At 35.6% G+C, this 19,053-nt stretch overlaps 1 protein-coding gene across 1 annotated transcript in view; it reads left to right on the top strand.

The window, feature by feature from the left end:
* RIMS2 (regulating synaptic membrane exocytosis 2) overlaps positions 1 to 19,053 on the top strand; it is a gene marked incomplete at its 5' end in the record, with an annotated part of 289,286 nt that overhangs the window by 170,259 nt on the left and 99,974 nt on the right. Inside the window, 2 exons of the mRNA XM_019471267.1 lie at positions 10,918 to 10,953; positions 16,103 to 16,203. Of these exons, the coding sequence (XP_019326812.1) occupies positions 10,918 to 10,953; positions 16,103 to 16,203 (137 nt within the window). The remainder of the gene's footprint in view (positions 1 to 10,917; positions 10,954 to 16,102; positions 16,204 to 19,053) is intronic.

Raw genomic sequence — 19,053 nt, 5'->3', positions numbered from 1 at the left:
GATGAACACCTCCCATTCTTTTACTACAAATAGATTTTCAGTACAGAGAATGACACTGTCCCTCAGATGTTCCCCATGTCTGAAATGGCAGTGTGTTTTTGAATGTGAAGTAATAAAGTAAGTAATGAGATAGTTGTTTTGCCATTTAACTTGCATGCATTTGCAGTAACTTAGACTTCTATGAGATGAGAGTAACATTTGGTTCTGAAAAAGTATCTGCTGTATTGACCGTGAGAGTTAATAGCTATGCATTCTCTTTTCTCACGTTCTGTATTTTGGTCTTGATACTATTGCCTTTGGCAGAGTGTTACAATAATGCAGTCCTTTCCAGAGTGTGTTATGTGGATTCTGAAATTCCTGAGCTTGTATATTCTTTTGAAAAAAATCTGTTTTCCATTTTGGATATGTGAAGTTTGGTTCAGCATAAATTACAACAACTTAATAATTGAAAAATCTAATGATAGGCTTCCCATTGGTGATGTTAAACTGAATGTTCAATACTTGAAAGAGAAAAATAATACTTGCGTTCAAGTAGATAACATTCCAAAAAGTTGAACAGTCATGAACAAATGTGTTTATGCTAGTTAATGTACCTTTTACTATCCAGCTTTTTCTTCAGCTTCATTGCAAGGATTGACTTTGCTGTCAACTACAACTTTTGTTATTTCCTCAGCTCCTATACTAACCCTGTCTTTACTGTTCTTTTTCAACAACAGTAGTTTAACCACTTCTTCCTCAGCTTTCTTTTTCCTTCTGGTGTCTGTGTTATTTTTTTCCCCATTTACTAACTCTGCTCTGCAGACTTCTCTCTAAAACAATTTTTGGCCCTTTCCCTCAGTGTCAGTTTTAACCTTCTGAATACATCCTCTCACGCCCATCTCCTTTGTCTATGTCTGTACATTACACGATGTGATCACAGAAGAAGCGGAATCATCAAGGAGAAGAAACTCAGGTCTGTCTCTTCTACTGCTTTTCTCTGTGCTATTTTTTTCATTTTATCTTTCCTATAGATTTTATCACAGCTCACCTCACATACTTTTCACTCTCTTCCCCCTCAATATATTTAAATATTGGCAAACTGTAAGATAAGATGTTTTTGTAATTTCTATTACCTATAAACTATAAACTTTACAAAAAGTGTTAAAAGGTAACTGATGACACGTGTGCTATACCTTAAGACTTTAAACTGATTTGACTTCTATCATATCAGTTCTTATTTCCCATCTCCATTATCTGTAAATTAGTCTTTAAGCTTCCAACTATCACATGAAAACAATCTATAATTTGTTTTATCTTTGCATTTCAAAACCGCTACAAAAATTACAGAAACTCTGATATAACTAGTTATTTTTCACCCTGGGGAGGATATAATTTGAGAACTGAATAATTTTAGTAAGTTAAATTGCATGCACTGGAATTTCAAACTTAGTTTCATTGAATAAAGACTCTTTTGATTAGAAGTAGAGTTGTTAGTGATGAAAAGCTATTCTCTCATGCCAAAAAGTGTAAACACAAGGTTATGATAACGAGAGAGCGAGAAGTCAAAACATTGAAGGAGCTCTAACTTAGCTGTATTGTTCATGGCTTTTCTTTCATATTGTGCATTACTTGTGGTGTCATCTTTCATATCAAATTTTAATCTGCCATTTTATTGAATTTTCCATGTACTTTATATTACTGGCAGAGAACTAATGTCTAGCAAGGCATCCTAGCTCTGAAAATGCAGTAGCTGTTCACACTTCCCTGCTTGTTCAGTTGTGGTATATCAGAACAACAATGACATTCTCCATATTTAAGTTAATTAAATTCACCTATAAAATTTAAATTTTACAATTATTGTGTCAAAGCTCTAATTAATTTCCTGTGCCTCTGCTATTTTCCCAACCAATTAGAGAAGCCACTTGGATGCCATTAAGCTTCTAAAATCTAAAGCAGTTTTTGGGTACCTTGACTGCTCCATAAAACTTAGGTGGTATTTAGTCAAACATTTTTGTCTTTTCTCTACTATGGCTGGCTCCTTCAGAACTCAGTTTTACCTTTGGTACTACTCTTGTCCTAATCAGAGACGGCGATTATCTTTACGGAATCTTGCAGATGTTACTTGCTGTGGTTTGCATATTAAACACATCTCAAGATAGAAATCACTTAAATTAGAGCAGGAAAAAAAGTTGAGTATGGATAGAGAAGACAACTGGTAGTGTGATCTGAATTCCACCTTCTGTAAATCACCACTATTAGACATTAATAAATGATGCTGTAGAAAGACTGAGTTTACTTACCTTGTGCTTACGATCCATTCACAGTTCCTGTGCAGTGATTCTAAATCTCTTTCATTACAAAACTGAAATTAGAGGATTGGGTGACCTGTCTCCTATCTGTTCATAATAAAAGACAAGGAAAGTTGTGGACCTTTTTATTCAAGAACCTTCCCCTGGATATTGATTGAATCAATATATTGAACCAAAATATTGAATCAGCCCATCTGATTCTTGGGGTTGGAAGAAATCAGATCTTAAAATGATATCTAGTGTCCCAGAAAAACACATATTTTCATCACCTATGTTTCTTGAACATATGTGAGAAGGCAGTACCTGTGTATTATTAACTTTTTTGAACTTTCCAATTCAGATGTACTTTTACAAAACACTGTTTAGCTCACCAACAGTGTTAAGTAAATGTATTAGGCAATGGTAAATTTAAATGTCTAGCACAGAAATGCAAAAGCATGATCAACAAAAGTTATTACTGCCCTTAAACTCAGTAGCAATTAGTTTATTTTGTGCATAGTAACATATTTTCAGATGTACATTTGAAATGGCTACTCTTCCATGTTTTACCTCAATGACAAAATAGCTTACACATTTCAGTACAAGGCACTTTGAGCAGCTGTGCGCACAGCTAAAAGCAAGGGTGACATTTCAAATACATACCTTTAGAAGGAGATGTTTTCCCATTGTTTTAGAATTTGCTTTAAAAAGTGTGGAACTAGGATTATCCATTTACAGGTTTCATTAGGAAATGTTTTCACAGTATTTACCATGCTACCAAACATTCACATGAATTAAAGGATTAGCTATGTTTTTAGATGTAACTAGACCAAGAGGTGTTGTGAAAGCTAAATATCTGAATATATGAATATTGTATTGAAAGAAAAATATTGCCATTTCCTCTCTCTGGATATCATAATCTTTAATTGCAAAAATGAGAAAATTTTATTCCCTGAAAAATATCTAGATTTTTTTTTTAATTGAAAAGTCCTATAAGAGTGCATGCAAAGCTTATGCTGTATATTTCAAGCACAAAAGCAAGTTCAGAAAGCTAACAAGCAAGAATATTTTTATATAAATTTTGTTATCTGACAGCAGTACAGCTTGATAGCATCCTTAATGACTAAACCCTGTTTTCCTTGAGTGAAGGAGGAGCTTTGCGATGCAGAGTTTTCACAATTTGTTTCCAAAATCATATTTTGGAAATAATTTAATAGGTTTCATAGGATTTAAGTATAGTGAAAACTGTTAGGGAGACATATGCCTGTTCACCTCCCTATGTATGCAGTATGAGCAATGGAAGTAAGCCCCTGCCTGCCAAAGAACCTTAGTGATGAAGCAGACATCTTTCTTTTCATCAGTAAGATGGTTCAGACCAACCAGTTACCGTTGCGCCAACAATTACTTGCAATTGCAAGTAATACTTACTGTGGTCTTCAAACATATGAGATACAGAAAACATTTTTCAGCCTTACAAAATTAATCTAGCCCTAGATGTGAGCTGACTCAAGTAACTATACCCAAAAATTGATCACCAAAACTATGGAAAGGCTGATCCATGACAGTTTAAAGGCAGTCAGTGTACATATAGCAGAAATAGTGCTGGCTAATTAATTCTAGGTTTATTCCAGGATGAGAAGGGATGGAGTAGCGATGCCCAGTCATTGCTGCTTTCTAAGGAGGCGGATGGAAGTTAGAAGATGGAGTAGTGGAGACAGCTCCATTTCTAAAGGGCCATGAAAGGCAGGGAAATGGAGATTCCAGTTCTTTTCTGCAACATCTGGAGCAATACTCTCATGTTAAGAGCACACGAAGGATTGATTAGAGTTTTTGCTAACTTTGAGAATGAAATTCAAATAGACAAGGACTTTGAAATATGTTTTTTTCTGTCTTTTATAATTTTTATGGAAAATAATGTTTCTTTGTAATAACATGATTGCTGAGGGTGAAGCCTACAAAAACTAAAAAACCCTATTAAAGATGGGTGACCAAACTGGAAGAGCTCATAGCCCTGGACAGTGGAGGGCCAAACAGTAGAAGGGTCTGGCAAATAAACTGTTGGAGAAAGCAAGGGCAAAAAGTTTGTATGATTGAGAGAGTTTAAGAGATCAACTGCAGTAGAAGACAAGGAACACAGTTATTTGGATTTGTTCTTATCTTACAGTATCATGAAAGGTTTTTCAAGCCATCCAAGAGTGAATCTACTGTGATATACTTACCCTTTATAAACAGAACATGACACCCCTCTATTTTTGTGTTATTGTTATAGTCAATATTCAGTGACACTGTTTCCTTTAAAGACCAGGATGGTGCTTTGTTTTGTTTCCATCTTTCTTATGTTGAAAAGAAATTTCTGGATGGAATTTGTAACATTTTAGCACAAACATGATTAAATGACTTGTGTATCTGAGAAGGCTTCTGTGATATTTAGTTTGACAGGCATGTTTAAAATCTGATGCCTTAGACTGTGACTAAGACATTTAAAGAGTCTAAATCTGTATTTGGTCAACAAAAACCAAAGGGATAGGTAAACTCCAAATTCAGTTTAAAGGTACTTAGCATGCTAATAGATGTATTATATTGGATGGCTGGGAGGCTCTTTGTCCTTATTTTTAATTTTGATTAGAATTAAAACCAGAAACCAAAGGCCTCAAAATCCAACTCCCAAAATAGCCATCTATACTGAACCATGTAAATAAAGGCTGATCTTCAGTCTGCTGAAGGAAAAATAGTAAAAAATATCAGGTTACATAATGAAAAAAGAGCATAATTGTGCAAAAGGCAGAACAGCATTACATTTATATTTTTTATCAGTAAAGCTTTGGTAGTTGAATTTATCATTCTCCTGAGTCTTACATGCAGGTGCATACACCACTGTTCATTTTGTGTCCTTTGGTTAAATCTTTGACCATATTTCTGGTTATTGAGATGCTAATGAAGATGTCTTGCATTCTTAGGATGGCTGAAGAATCTCTATTAATAGCTGTTTGCTTTTCTGGAAGCAGAGGCATAGTTATAATCAAGTGTTTTGAAGTGGTTATATCAGAATGTGAAATATCCTGTGGTTATACTGTGGAGTATACCAGTGGTGGGAACTCTGAGGAGCTCGCATGCTTGGCAAACAGGATAATGAAGAGCTTAACAATAAGGCTTTCATGAAGACAATGCAGAGTTTACAGCATGGCTGATCTGAATGGGTTTTTATGAGTACAGAATGTAGGGGCCCACTGACCCCTCAGATATTTTTCTTTTACATTTTCAAAATTCTCTTGCATATCATTCATATAGGGAGGATGTGCCAGAATTCTTTGGAGAAGCTAAATGGGGTGTGTTAGCTAATATTCGTCTTGCTGCTTCTTTCTTTCTTCCTTTTCCATGTGGGTGCTCATTATTTTTCAAAGGCCACCAAAATGTATGTACACCTTTGTATGAGGCAGTAAGGACAAACATCACAGCGTACCCTGCAAAATTACATTGGAAAAGGATCCACACACCATAAAAAAAAGCTGGTCATAATCCTAATCATTACTTTAATAAATATGCAAAATAGAACTTCCCATCTTGCTTCAAAAGACCTTTGTCCTTTACCAGCTGCACTGATCTATGCCTAGTGATGAAGACCTGAGCTGACCCTGTCAATTTATGAACCCATGATTCTAGAGATTCTTTAACTTTCTAGCTTAGATCACCACACCATCTTATTCAATTCTTTTACTAAGCAGTACCATGTATTCTGCAAATAATCCAAAATAACGTTGTTAACATGGTCTAAGCATTGTGATAAAAATGTATTTAATTGGTGAGAAATGTCCCCCGGGTTTCAGTCTTTGTTTAGTGTGTCAAGTTTGAAGCCAAGAAGAAAAAAAAAAACAACAAAACCACCAAGCAATTCTCAAATAGAAAACAGGAATTCAAAGGCATGCTCCCCCACTAGGAAGCTGGCTATCTGAAATTGTCTTCATTCTAGCATTCCCTTTTAAGGACAGTAATTGACACTTCAATCTCATTTAAACAGTAATATAAAATACTTAAACAACTTTTTTTTTTTTCCTTGTTCCACATTTCTATAGGTGTCAGCCATATTCTTTTCATTCAGACTGTGATGTGGATCACAGACTTCTTGGAAAGGCCTTGCTTGCTTCAACAATAACTTTTTTATATTTGCCACACATTGGACATAAAGCCCTGGAGAAGTTCAGCAGCCATTTATCTCACACATCACCTGGTATTTTGCTAGACCTGTAGCAGTTAGGCAGTTATATTTTTCACACTGTAGACAGCCAGAATGACAAAATTTAGAGCTAATTTCTTAGAGGTAGAATTGGAATTGAATGGCTCTGGAAATAGGAGGAAATGTAATCCTTTGAGTGCAAGACCTTTAACTGACAAGTTTTGATGTTCAAAGCAAATAACTTTTAGATTTTGCTTTTAGGAGACAATCTTGTTTCCTTTGCCTGTTTTGATAAGAATATTGTTTCAGGGACTTTTTTCAGTATAAAATTGATTTTCCTGTATTCTCATAAATAGCATTTCAAGAGAAATCTCTAGTAAGAACTTTTTAAAAGCATTTTTAAAAGTACTTACCAAAAGTTAGGGTCCTATGTGTACATTTGATTTTTAAAATAAAATGTTATTTAATAATTTGCACTACCTTGAAAAATCAGACTCAATTTTCAATAAAGCATTTAAGTAAAGAAGCTAATTTACCCACTCTCTAAATACAATTGCTAGTCATATTGCTGGTTTTAAGTGTTTGCCAATATGAAAAATAGAAGCATAAAACATTTTATGTCATTGTCTTATCTTATGCCTAAACTCAGAGACAAACAAGGAGTTCCACGTCTGTCTGTTGTAATAAGATGCACATCCTCCAGTGTTGGAGGCTGCAATTTCTTTCATTCAAAGCAAGGAAGTCTAGGTTTATTTTAGGCCCCAGCCTGAGCTGATGCAAATCTCTTTCTTCTGGATCCCAGGTGAAAGTACTATCCTGAACCAACCTGTTGAACTGATCCCTGCACAGCTAAAAATCATTGCAGGAGAGACAGTTCAAGAGAGAACTAGGCTCTAACCTCAAGTTTGGGGCAGTCAGCTGTGAGAGAAGGAAGAAACCCTGGGAGGAAGACTATTAAACCCAGCACCTCCCAGTTGTAACCTTATGGCTGCAGAGTCAAACTCCTCCTTATCCTCCCAAGGAAGCCAGCACTTTTTGAGCAGTTGTTCAACGCTGCCATCAGTATCCATAGCTAAGGAGAAGTCTGCTATCCTGCTTCTTCTGTGGAACTGTTATTCTATTCAGACATGTACGGAGATGGTCATGTTCTGCTCTGAGGGACTTGGGGTCCCTGCTCCATGGGACTTCTTGGGGCGAGGTGGGTGAAACCTGCCAGGGTTCGGCTTTGGCCATGGCACCTCCAGGTTCCCATCAGAATAGCAGAGCTCATTGAGTTAAGGCATTTCCAAGAAAATATAACTGATCAAGGCCATTTTAGATCAGGTTTAGTTCTTGTTAAGTCCGCCCTTGTATGAGTCTCTTGATTAGATTCTTCTCTGTTCATTTTATCTTCCAGATACGTGTTAGATTGTTAGATACCTATTAGATATATTAGTACCTGTTAGAAAGAATAGACCATTACAAGACCAGGGGAACATGGCTGTGTCTACTATTTTATGAAATGTCACTGGTCATTATAATAGCAATGTCAACTGTGATGGTGGAAGAAGGTTTTGAGAGAGGATCTTTCAGCATTTCAATCTCTCTATGCCTATAGTTCATCTCTATATTTCATCAATATACTTCAATATATCTGTATTCTGATTAAGCTGAAAACATACAGTTATTTTCTGTAATGTACAGAAATGCCTCCTTTGTGAAAGCATCAATTTTTTTCTCCAAATTGTTTAATTCTGAAAAACTTTAGTTCTTAAATTGAGATAATTACACCACAGGATACAGTATATGCTTTTCACTTTGTAAACCAAGGTTAATTCAAGTGATGTAGAAAAATATTGACTAATGTGATTATATTGAAGAAATCATGTAAATAGAAATAGATTTTTAGGAATGACTGGTGACTTTGTCATTTTATATTATTCGGTTTGAGACATTTTAAAATCGTCTTATAGTAATTTATTGGTTTTCAGGATTTTCAAGACATTAAGGCTCTTTATAGCTTTTTCGATTTGAGCACCTAATAACTGGGGGAACAAAAAGCATTAATTACTTTAGCATCAGCATCCAGAACCTGCTCTGAATTCTTTTAAGAGGTGATGACTAGGCCCACAGCTGCTGTGAAGATCTTCGCTGTTGAGAAGTTAGCATTGTCCATTTGGTCAATGGACAATACCGATATCTCCTCCTTCCCACCCAAGTGAGATCTTTCTCAATTCAGTCTTCTGTTCTTTCTAGTACTTCTTCAGACAGCTCTTCACAATACAACTGAAACCTCAGTTTGGAGAATAGGATCCACTGTGCTGACCTTTCTTGTAAAAATCTAAAGGATTTATTTATTGTAGAGATTTGTAATAAATGTCACAGTACTTCAATTACACTTCTAAAATTCAAGACTCTAATAGAATTTTACTCTTGCTAATACTATGGTATTCTTTTCCATAAGTCAACTTGGAAATATTTTTCTATGTACTTTTTAAACATGGAGCAAGAACGAGTGAAAGTCGGACAGGTTTCAAGTTTCCCTTATTTTGACAATGTCTTTATTTAAAGACTCATGGTTGAAAGACATCTGGACATATGGGTGAATGGACTTCTACACATTTAAAAAAAGGAATTATCCTGTATAGTATTAGATTTCTGTATTATGATGATATTTCAGGCAAAGTAAAGATCTCTTTTCACCATGCATATGAAATAACTTAGAAATGTCATCATTCTGTCTGAGCTCAAACTCAAGGGTATTTTAATGACTTTTATTTCACTTTCATCTATTTTGCATTATGTTGAATCAGTGGTATTGCTATCAAATTGCTTTCTGCTTTAGAAAGTAATGAGGCAGTAGAAGACAGTGTTGTATTTGTAGCTTTTGTATTGGTGACAGCAATTAAAAAAAAAAAAAAATTGAAAGCTCGAAAAGCAAACACAACTATCTCTCTCTTTCTGCCATTTTCCTAGCAATATCCACAACCCACATAGATAATATAGGCCAGGCTACCCAAAGGCCAAAGCAGAAGAATGCAAAAGGCCTTATTTATGAACTGTGTACAATATGGGGCAAGAAAGGTCGGGGAATGGGGTAGGTTTCAGGAACCCATTTGGTATCCACTGATTTCCAAAAGTGTAGGCTTATGACTTGCCATATCTGTTCCCCATTAATTTGCCTAACAGTTCCACTAGGGATTGCCAGCAGAGGAACAACCTTGGTCCCACACAGGATGGGATGCCAGATCCTATCAAGGTGTGGCGCATTACTGATGCTCTCTGCAGGAGCATAGTTTTCTTTCTTACACTTCTGCCTTGCCCCAGTATGATTTCTCTTTAAGTATGACTTCATCCTCTGCTTTGATACCCATCTACAAAATGGTATTTCCTTAAAATATAACGGCTCTGTTTCCCTCTTTGGTCTGTGTACTATAAAGTAGATCATAATTTTGTGAGCAACCTTCAATAACCAATAATTCTGGAAAAAATATTTAATTCTAATGATACGTGCTATTTTTGCTTTGTAGCTTGGGGGTTGTTGCTCCACATTCATGGGATTGTTTTAATTGGATTTAATATCATTTTGGCTTACAGTAAGAAAAAGAAACAGTCAGTCTGTTTAAAAGTTAATGGACTTCTAATTAAAGTAAATTTCATTTGACTTAAAATTCTTTCACATTAATTACCAAACTTGGATTTCAGAGTGCAGTATTTATGGGCTGCCAAACTATTTGATAGGGATCCAATGTATTTTCATTTCTTTGTGACAGAGGAATGCCCTGAGCCATTTACAACCTTTGATATGCATTAAGAATATTTGTTGGCATCATTTAGCTGGATTTATGTGCATGAACTGGGTTCTGAGTGTTGCTGTTAATGTCTTTTGTTCTTCATCATTTTTTAACTCCAAGATAAGCTACAGTAATATAATTATTAAACCTTTTAACCTGTAGATGCTATGAGAATTGATTAAACCAATGAAGATTTAAAGTAATTACTGAAAACCATTCTGACACATTCAATTTTTATGCTTGAACCATTAGACTGCATATTGTGTGTGCACTGCATAAAACATACAGCACAAGCAAATTTTTTACTTTTATTTTTGTGTCATCCCATTCAAGGAAACTGTAAAGTAACTATGTCTGACACCTGCCTTGCTCTTTTGTGATGAAAGTAACTATGTCTGACACCTGCCTTGCTCTCTTTTGTGTTGAGTGTGTTAATGATTCTGGAAGTTCACAAAATACCCATGGGTTCCCTTCAGTAAGTCTTCAATAAGAGTGCACAAAGGTATACACTAGCATGCAGTGAATATGCCTCTGGATGTAGAGCACCATACTTGGTTGGTTGACTAAACTCATCAAATTAAATTAATTTGGTGGGTTTTATTAATTTTTCCTTTTTAATGCATGATTTATATTACTTTTATTATTATTTCTGCATTTTCTCTCCCCCCCTCTTTTTGTTTTACATATTGCTTTCATTTGTTTATAGAAGAAAAGAAAGCAGATCCAGAGAATGGGGATACAGGTAGGGTGATTTATTCAAAATATTTTCATGTTTTTGCCCTTAAGTTCTTTGATCTATTATGTTTACGCAAATGTGTACCATAGAGTTGGATCACAGTTTTGATGTATTTTAGGGATTTCAAAATAGACACTAGGAAATGGAAACTAAGAAAGGGCTTTCCCAAATGTATTTCCTTTGCTTTTTTAAGGGAGTCAAATTAGGGTGAGAAATGGGAAGAAAGAGACCAGAATCAGCTAAAGAAGGCTCTCGTACACCTTAAGACTTCTGTTCTGTCCTCCCCACTCCAGGCACAGGGTGTGCTCACCTGCACACTGCCTTTTTCCTCTCTATTACAGGTTTCTGACTTCCAAAATCTCAGTGTTTCTGTAGTCCCCTCATCACTAGTTTTCCCCCATGCCTGAGCTGCTGTGCCTCCCCAATTTTGTATCCCTCTTGTCCATGCCTATCCAAAACTAAATTTGTCCTAATATTTTAAGAGAAACTCCACTCTACTTCCATACCCCAGATTTTCTTTTTACTCTCTGCCCCAGAAGCCCCACTGTACAGCAAACTCCTTCTCCAAACACATCACCATCGCCAGCATCTATTGTAGCTAGAATAGTTTAATAACTCCCACTGGAGAAGGCAATGAAAAAAAAGAAAGAAAAAACACAGCTCCCCTCTGTTTTTATTTTTATTTTTTAAATAGGTAGGTTTGCCTTAGGCTAAGCTGGGTGATAAGGCCATTTTGTTGTCCCTTTTGTCTCTGGTGTGGACCACAGGCTACCAACTGAAGAGTCTTACCCTAGAGAGTAACCATTGTTTGACCTGAAGAGCAAATAACAGTCTGTAGCTCCAGGCTGAATTGAATGATTGCTGATTCTATGAGCTGTTGAGGTCAGGAAAAGTTAGGTATTAACCACACCACTGATTACAGCCCCTTAAAATTTTTAGCATGAAACAAACATTTAGTTTTTAGTTTTCAGTTATGAGGAAAGCTTTAATGGTGAAGTAGCTGAATCTTATCTTATTTCAAGTTAAAATATGAAAATAATGGTTTGCATTCAAAGCTGGAACAGTGATTCTAGTGCCTGCCCTGAGTCCTGTTGTAGGAATTATACAGCTGCCACCTAGACCATGGTAGGAATTATGTGGATGCCACCTCAACAGGGCTCGTCCCAAGGTTCTGCTTTGGTAAAAGAATCAGAGTTCCTTCTTCTGCTACATTTAATATGCAATAGTAGTTACGAGCTGGGGTGCCTCTGAAGAGGGGCCCTGCCTGTCGATTGTTACTGGATTTTGTAGTCTCTATAGGTTGCATGATTTCCTGATGGCACTTCTGCTCATCCAATCCTGTTCATGGTGTCTGGGGTCTTCTCTTCTTTTGATTTGCTCCTGCAGCCTCCAGGCACCTTTTTTGTCAGTCTTGAGACATTTTCTTATCTTTTGTTACAGAATATCCTGTAGTTAAAGTTTTACTTATACTTCCTTATCTACTGGTTACATTTCCATAGATAAAAACAAAGGTTAAAGTACAATTCATACGGCCTAAGGCTTAATTTGCTTTAGTCATTAGTGCTAAGCTCTGGCACAAATTAGTCTCACACTACAATCCTCATGGATCTGAGGGCAGGTTACAGGGTTGCTGTGCACAGTGCTTGGGCACCTTACTCTGGCATTTCAGGACTGTGTTTGCATTGTAGTTGTGTTGCTTTCCCTCAGCACACTCTTCTAAAAATATGGAGAATGGCTGGTATTGAATCAGCAGCTGGCTCTTTGTCAGCCAGGAATTTCCCTGTGCTGATGAAAACCCCACTGAGCTAACCTTCGGGCCATGGGGTTTCTAACATTAGAGAGTTGTTCAAAATAAGCAAAACTCTGAGATGGTGCCTACAGTGTAATGATCCCAGTTGTGTTTGGTGAGCAACATCAGGCTTTGTTCTTCCTGCAGTCTTTCTTATTTTTTTGTGTTGCTATGGCTGAAGTTTGAGTGTCTCATTGGCTCTTTCTCTTGGAGGCACAGCTACTGTCTAGAAGCAAAATTCTGGAAGGAAGTTAAGGCAGAAGTGTACAAATGAACTCACTTTTGCCTGGCCAAAATTTGGTTGCAAACACTTTGGTACATTGTGGCAGTAGACAAAAGTATATCAGAAGTAGCTTTAATTGTTCTAGTGTCAGTCTCTATAGTCCTGAAAATGTGTTGTGCTGGGCTCTAGCTAAGGACCTGAATAACACAAGGGCTCAGTCAGCCTTGTGCTACCAGGGTGAAAGCTTATGCTCCTACATTTTCACCACTATTAATAACTAATAGTTTGATTCAGTTTAGTTCTGATTTGTCTACACACAGTCCATATACACCTCCTGATTACAGTGGAGTCCTTAGTATAGGACTGATGTTCACCCTTGATTACCAAAATCATGTTAGGAGCTGAAGCTTCCTAATGCACTCGGACAGTTACTGAACTCTCTGGAAGTACTTTCTGCTCCTGCTACCCCCCCCCCCCCCCCCCCCCCAGGTTTCAGCTAAGTATAAATTTGCCAGCAGAAGCGGAGATGATGATAGCCCTGCATTTCCACCACTTAGTGTGACATGCATGCAGGCTGGACCATGTGAACGGGAAGTGCCGCGACACGCTCTTAACCTTTCCTACTCCCATCCAGATCATGGCTGCATCTGGCTTTAGTTACACTGAGATTAGCCTGCGGCAGCCAGTAACCCTGCACACTCTTTCTGCATGTCAGCTCCATGCACAGTACAACCAAAGCTGATCTTCTGCATTATGAACTTTCTACTACCCTCAGGATTCTCTCTTTTTGCATGTAACTGAATTCACTTACTTGTTAAAGGCAGTTTCAAAAATACATAGCAAGTTAGATTTTCTTTTAATAAGCTTTTATGGAAATTGAGTATTTTTTTTCTAAATTTTGCTGTCTTGTTTTTCTCTTGAGACTAAAATATGCCACCAATTTTGCTTATTTTGCTACAGAGGACTCACACTGAGGGTTTATGCGTTATACTTCCCTTTCGACTGCATATTTCAGAGTGCTTGGTTTTGCAGACCATGAACAATTGGAAACCTAACTTTCACTTTGCCAAATAATCATAGACAAGAATTAATATTTTCACAAGTAATTGTGAAATTTCTAATTTATGCTCAAGAGGTGTTATTTCATCACTACTTGTAATTTCCTGAAATTTGGCAGAATATCTGGGGAAAAAGAATGTATGTGATGATTTCATAAGAAAACTTCATAAGAAAAATTGACAAAATTTCCCTTTTGGTGAAAAACATCTCCTTTGTTACATTACTGAAGAATGACAAGTGGATTTGCAGAATGTTATGACTTCAGCAAAAGACGATTTCTTTCTTTAAGCAAAAAGTTAGTGTGTTTTACTTCAAAACCACTTATGTGTTACTTCTGTCATTGAAAAAAGAAAAATATCATTTTCCAGTTTAAAGTTTTTGTTTTCAAGAGAGAAATTATATCTTTAGAGCTTTTAAAACTAGATCCTTAAAAAAATCACTGCATCTTACTGATAAATTGGCAAGTATTGCTTTGGGGCCTATAATGGTTGAGGAAAATTGTGATAGGAAAAACTAGCTATATTTTTTTTTAGGAATTTTCATCTGCTGCTGTCTTTTTCATTTTGTTTCTCCCTATAAAACACTGGGTTTTCTTTTTCATTCATTTTTGTTGATTTTCATTTCTCTTAAAAGTTTTGATGAAGGCTTTTCACTCATGTTGTTTGTAAGGAGTAAAGATGGAGAGTTTGAATACAAAAATCAGAAGCCAGAGGTTTTATAGATAACAGTACAGTTTAGCCTTATTTCCTTCCCTCTTCCTCTCACCCTCTTCCTTCCAGATTTCCCACAAAGTGCTGCAAGATTTAGCTGGCGGGTCTCTCTCGTAGTATGTGCTACTACCATTACTGTTGTCAAGAAAGAAAATACAAAGCTCAGAGGTCCTGCAGAGGCCCTGTGCAAAGCCCCACTTTACTATTAGATTACAGCTTAGAACTGAGATTTAGAGTTTAAATCAGATTTATATAGTACACTGGAATCTAATATTCCCATCTCAGTTCCATAAATAGAAGTCCAGATTGTTCAATATATATAATGTACAGAAACTTCCATTTATGACTAGTGGGATTCTGAAATTTTAATCTTAGACAACTGTTGTGTTAAAATTATGGAAAGTTTAAGACAAATGTCAGTCAAAATGGATGCTTTTTAGCATTCAGTGGATAATGAATTATTCTTGATTTATACCATGTTACAGTGGAAGAGAATCAAGCCTGTGTGTGTAAAATAGATAACTATATTTTGTTTGAAAATCTTTTTTTAATTCTGGGCTGTTGTCTTCCTTTTGTTTTTCTATTTCTCACTTTTCCACCTCAGCTTTGGCACTTACTTCCTTATAATTTTGCATAGTAAATTGCAGTGTTACAGTACCAGTTGGCTGAAACCAGCTGTTGCCTGTCATATCATACCATGCCCAACCCATCCCTAACTGAGACTAATCCTGTATTTGGTCCAAGAAGAGTGAATCCTGAAATCATTCTTGAAGTTGTGTGTCGTTAGACTGTAATACAGTGATGCCACTGGGTGGCTCTTTAACATTCCTTTATACATCTTTAAATTGCCTTGAGCATACTAAGAATGTGCTCAAATGGTAAACAGAAGCTCTGCCAGCCTGTGGTTGTTACTTGATTAGTAATTCGGTATAAAAATGCTGCTATCACACTATAGCAAATGCAGAACCAGAATCTCCACCCAAAATAAGCAGGTTGTCTTTGCATTCCTTTTTTTAAATGAAAGACTCAGTTTCTCTTGAATATTTTTGAAATAGTAAAATCCTATTCTGTGGAAGCATTCTGTTCCATTTACATTTGTTTCTTCCACAAAGTTGGTTTCATTTGAATTGTGTAGATAATACAACACTTATTAAGATTCTGCTGAAATACTTACTTATCTACTCTTTTCCTCCTCTTACAATTTTTTGTCTTTCTGCAAAATTATAATTCAGAAATTACAATTTTATACACTATGATTTAAGTAAATCAGATTTCATCTCTTTCTGTTAAAACTTCCATGAGCATAACTTTAAACTTGGAATTGAGGACTGCTTGTGTATTTATTTTCTTTTTTTTTTTTTTTTAACTTAACAGGTGCAATGGATGTAGAAGAGAGGAATCGCCAAATGAAAATGAGCAAGTACAAACAGGTAGCAGGATCAGATTCCAGGCTGGAACAAGATTATCATTCTAAGGCAAGGGAGTTTTGTTTTGAAAAGCAACAAAATATGCTAAACTGAAATATCCAATATCCTTTTAGAAAGTAATAGATGAGTGGGAGGTTGTTTCTTCAGCAAAAGTTTCTTGTGTGTCTATAATAAAATTATTGGAAACGTGCAGCAAAACCCTTAACACAGAGTGTTCTTGATTATTAAAATTTAAGAAGGATAAGTTAAATCAAATAAAAGTGGCAGTGTAATTATCCATTGGAATGAACAATAGGGTCATGATTTAAAAGCTCAAAGAGAAGGAAAAAAGAGGTTTATTGAGTGACAGATGAGAACTATTGAAACCTGTTCATGGCTTTCATATAGTTGAACACAGGGTAATCTTGATCTATTGAAAACTGGAAGACGTAGTGTTACTTAGTTTAATAGTGGCAGTTTAGCTTTTGGAAAAGTATTTGATACATCAACACAAGCTTCCACCCCAGCTGTGGCAATTTGCCAAAAATCTGAATCATTTCATAGTAGTATAGCCCCAAATATACTATCCAAAATTTCCTGCTATCTGGAACAGGGTCATGTCATATACAGTGTGTTAATTAAAATAATCAAGATATTTTCAATTTAAACTTCTATTATACAAAAATAATTTAGTGTCCTCTAAAAAACTTCATTAATTGAGGTCAGATTGTAAGTGGGAAACACGAGATTTCTGACCTATAAAAGCTGGCTGAGGAAGACAAGTCTGGTTTAGACTTTTATTTCCAGGATGTAGTTCCTTAATCCAAGGATTGGCAAAGTTACTGTAAACTGAGCCATTTAATATTTGAAAACAAAGAAATCATCAAATTTATTAAGTATTATTAGTTTTGCAGATAATGTAGACTAATATACTTGATAAAATTACTTTCTAGAATGTACATTTCAGTGTGGGAAAAAAGAGGAAGAGCTTTAGTGAAGCCGATGACAAAATGGAAAACGCTATTAATGAAAATAGAATTGACAAAACAAAACAAAAAAACCTATGAAAATGGCTTAAAATACATAAAAACTCTGTAGATGTGCTGCATGATTATTTGGGTATTTTACAAATGTAGTTTTTACTACAGAAGGCATAGGAATTTTTATTAACATATAGGAGGGACTTGGTACACTGTCATGTTTAGATGCTTGTTTTATGTTGACACTTATGGCAAAATTATTTTCAGATGTGTCTATATTGTCGGCTTTGAAAGGTGTTACCTTTTAGAGATGAGCGTAATACTGTGAGCAGACCTTCTCGCAAGTGTTATGATTGTATGTACCACACAAATATGACTTTATGTATTGTATGTATAACCAGACTTATTCTGCTAATTTTCTTGCTCCCTCAATGCTTGACTGAAATTTGAGTCAGAAGTAGGACTGGCACAGAGTAAAGAGAATAAATGGGCTCTCATGTGACGGAGCTGGATAGAATATAACTACCTAAGGAAACATTTCCTAGCCTTGTTATTTCCATTTCACCCACACCATATTATTGGGCCTCACTATACATCTTACATCTTTTTTATTAACATTTTACCTTCAGTATTATTGGAATGTATTAAAGAGGAAAACTATTAATGGAATTATTTTATGAAAATGATGATTTATTTATTGCACACATCAAACAAATTGTCTTCAGAAATAAACAGTTAATTTACTCTTCTGCCAAAGCGTAGTTTCAGTATTTGAAAATTAGTTATTTATTCTATCAATGAACTTGTGGAACTAGACACTGAATATTCACATATATGTATTAATTCGAAATGCATTCTTAAAATTGTGTAGTTTTAAAGCCATGTGAGAACCATAACTCTCATAAACCATATGAGAGTTCCGCCTTCACTTTTTTACTACCACTGCTTCAATTCCCCTTAATTAAGTGCTTATATTATCTAGAGACAGAAAATGAGTAAGTATAATTTATCTACCTGGTTTCTACAAAAATTCTTCTGGAATCATGAACTGAAACACGTATGTCAAATGCTGACTGAAATCTCATGTTCTGTATACTATACAGTGACTTTGATTTTTTAAATCTGTCAACTGGCACAAGCAGGCAGTCAAACATGCCATGCCTGAGAAAAAAGTCATTAACTAGGCATTAAGAGACATTCAGGAAAGCTAGCAAATGGAATTTTCTTTTACATTTCTGTTCTATTTCTTTCTTTAAATTGAAGTCAACAGCAACTGTATGTCCCTCACTATTACTTTGAGTTAAGAAAAAATATTATTCCTTGCTGAGAAAGCAAAAGCTATAACAGTAGAAGTTATATTAAATATTAAAATAGGCATCCTGTATTATAACTCTCTAGTTTTGTTCTACCTCTGGAAGTCAGTACTAGAGGCTTTAGAGGAAGGTACATACACTTCTATGGGGCATAGTCATACATTAAGAAGCTTGTGGGAAAAGTATACTTCCAGACATCGGTATTCTTAGAAGCTGCTGAAATATGAAATTGATTTTCCCTTATATTTTTTCCTCATGATTGGTAAAATTGCAGATTCTATTTTTATTATTCATATACATGCCTCATTATTTTTGGAAAACTAAGTATTCTGCTTCCATAATATTTTGTATACATGACTTCGGCAGGTAATATATTGTGTAAAAGGGTTATTTCCCCCTTATATTTTTTCCTCATGATTGGTAAAATTGCAGATTCTATTTTTATTATTCATATACATGCCTCATTATTTTTGGAAAACTAAGTATTCTGCTTCCATAATATTTTGTATACATGACTTCGGCAGGTAATATATTGTGTAAAAGGGTTATTTCCTTAAATCATAGAATAGTTTGGATTGGAAGGGACCTTTAAAGGTCATCTAGTCCAACCCACCTGCCGTGGGCCG

The sequence above is a fragment of the Aptenodytes forsteri genome, unplaced genomic scaffold, assembly GCF_000699145.1.
Source record: "Aptenodytes forsteri isolate BGI_AS27 unplaced genomic scaffold, ASM69914v1 Scaffold385, whole genome shotgun sequence".
NCBI lineage: Eukaryota > Metazoa > Chordata > Aves > Sphenisciformes > Spheniscidae > Aptenodytes > Aptenodytes forsteri.
The sequence above is the reverse complement of the archived record's forward strand: the minus strand, read 5'-3'. Positions and strand labels throughout refer to the sequence as shown.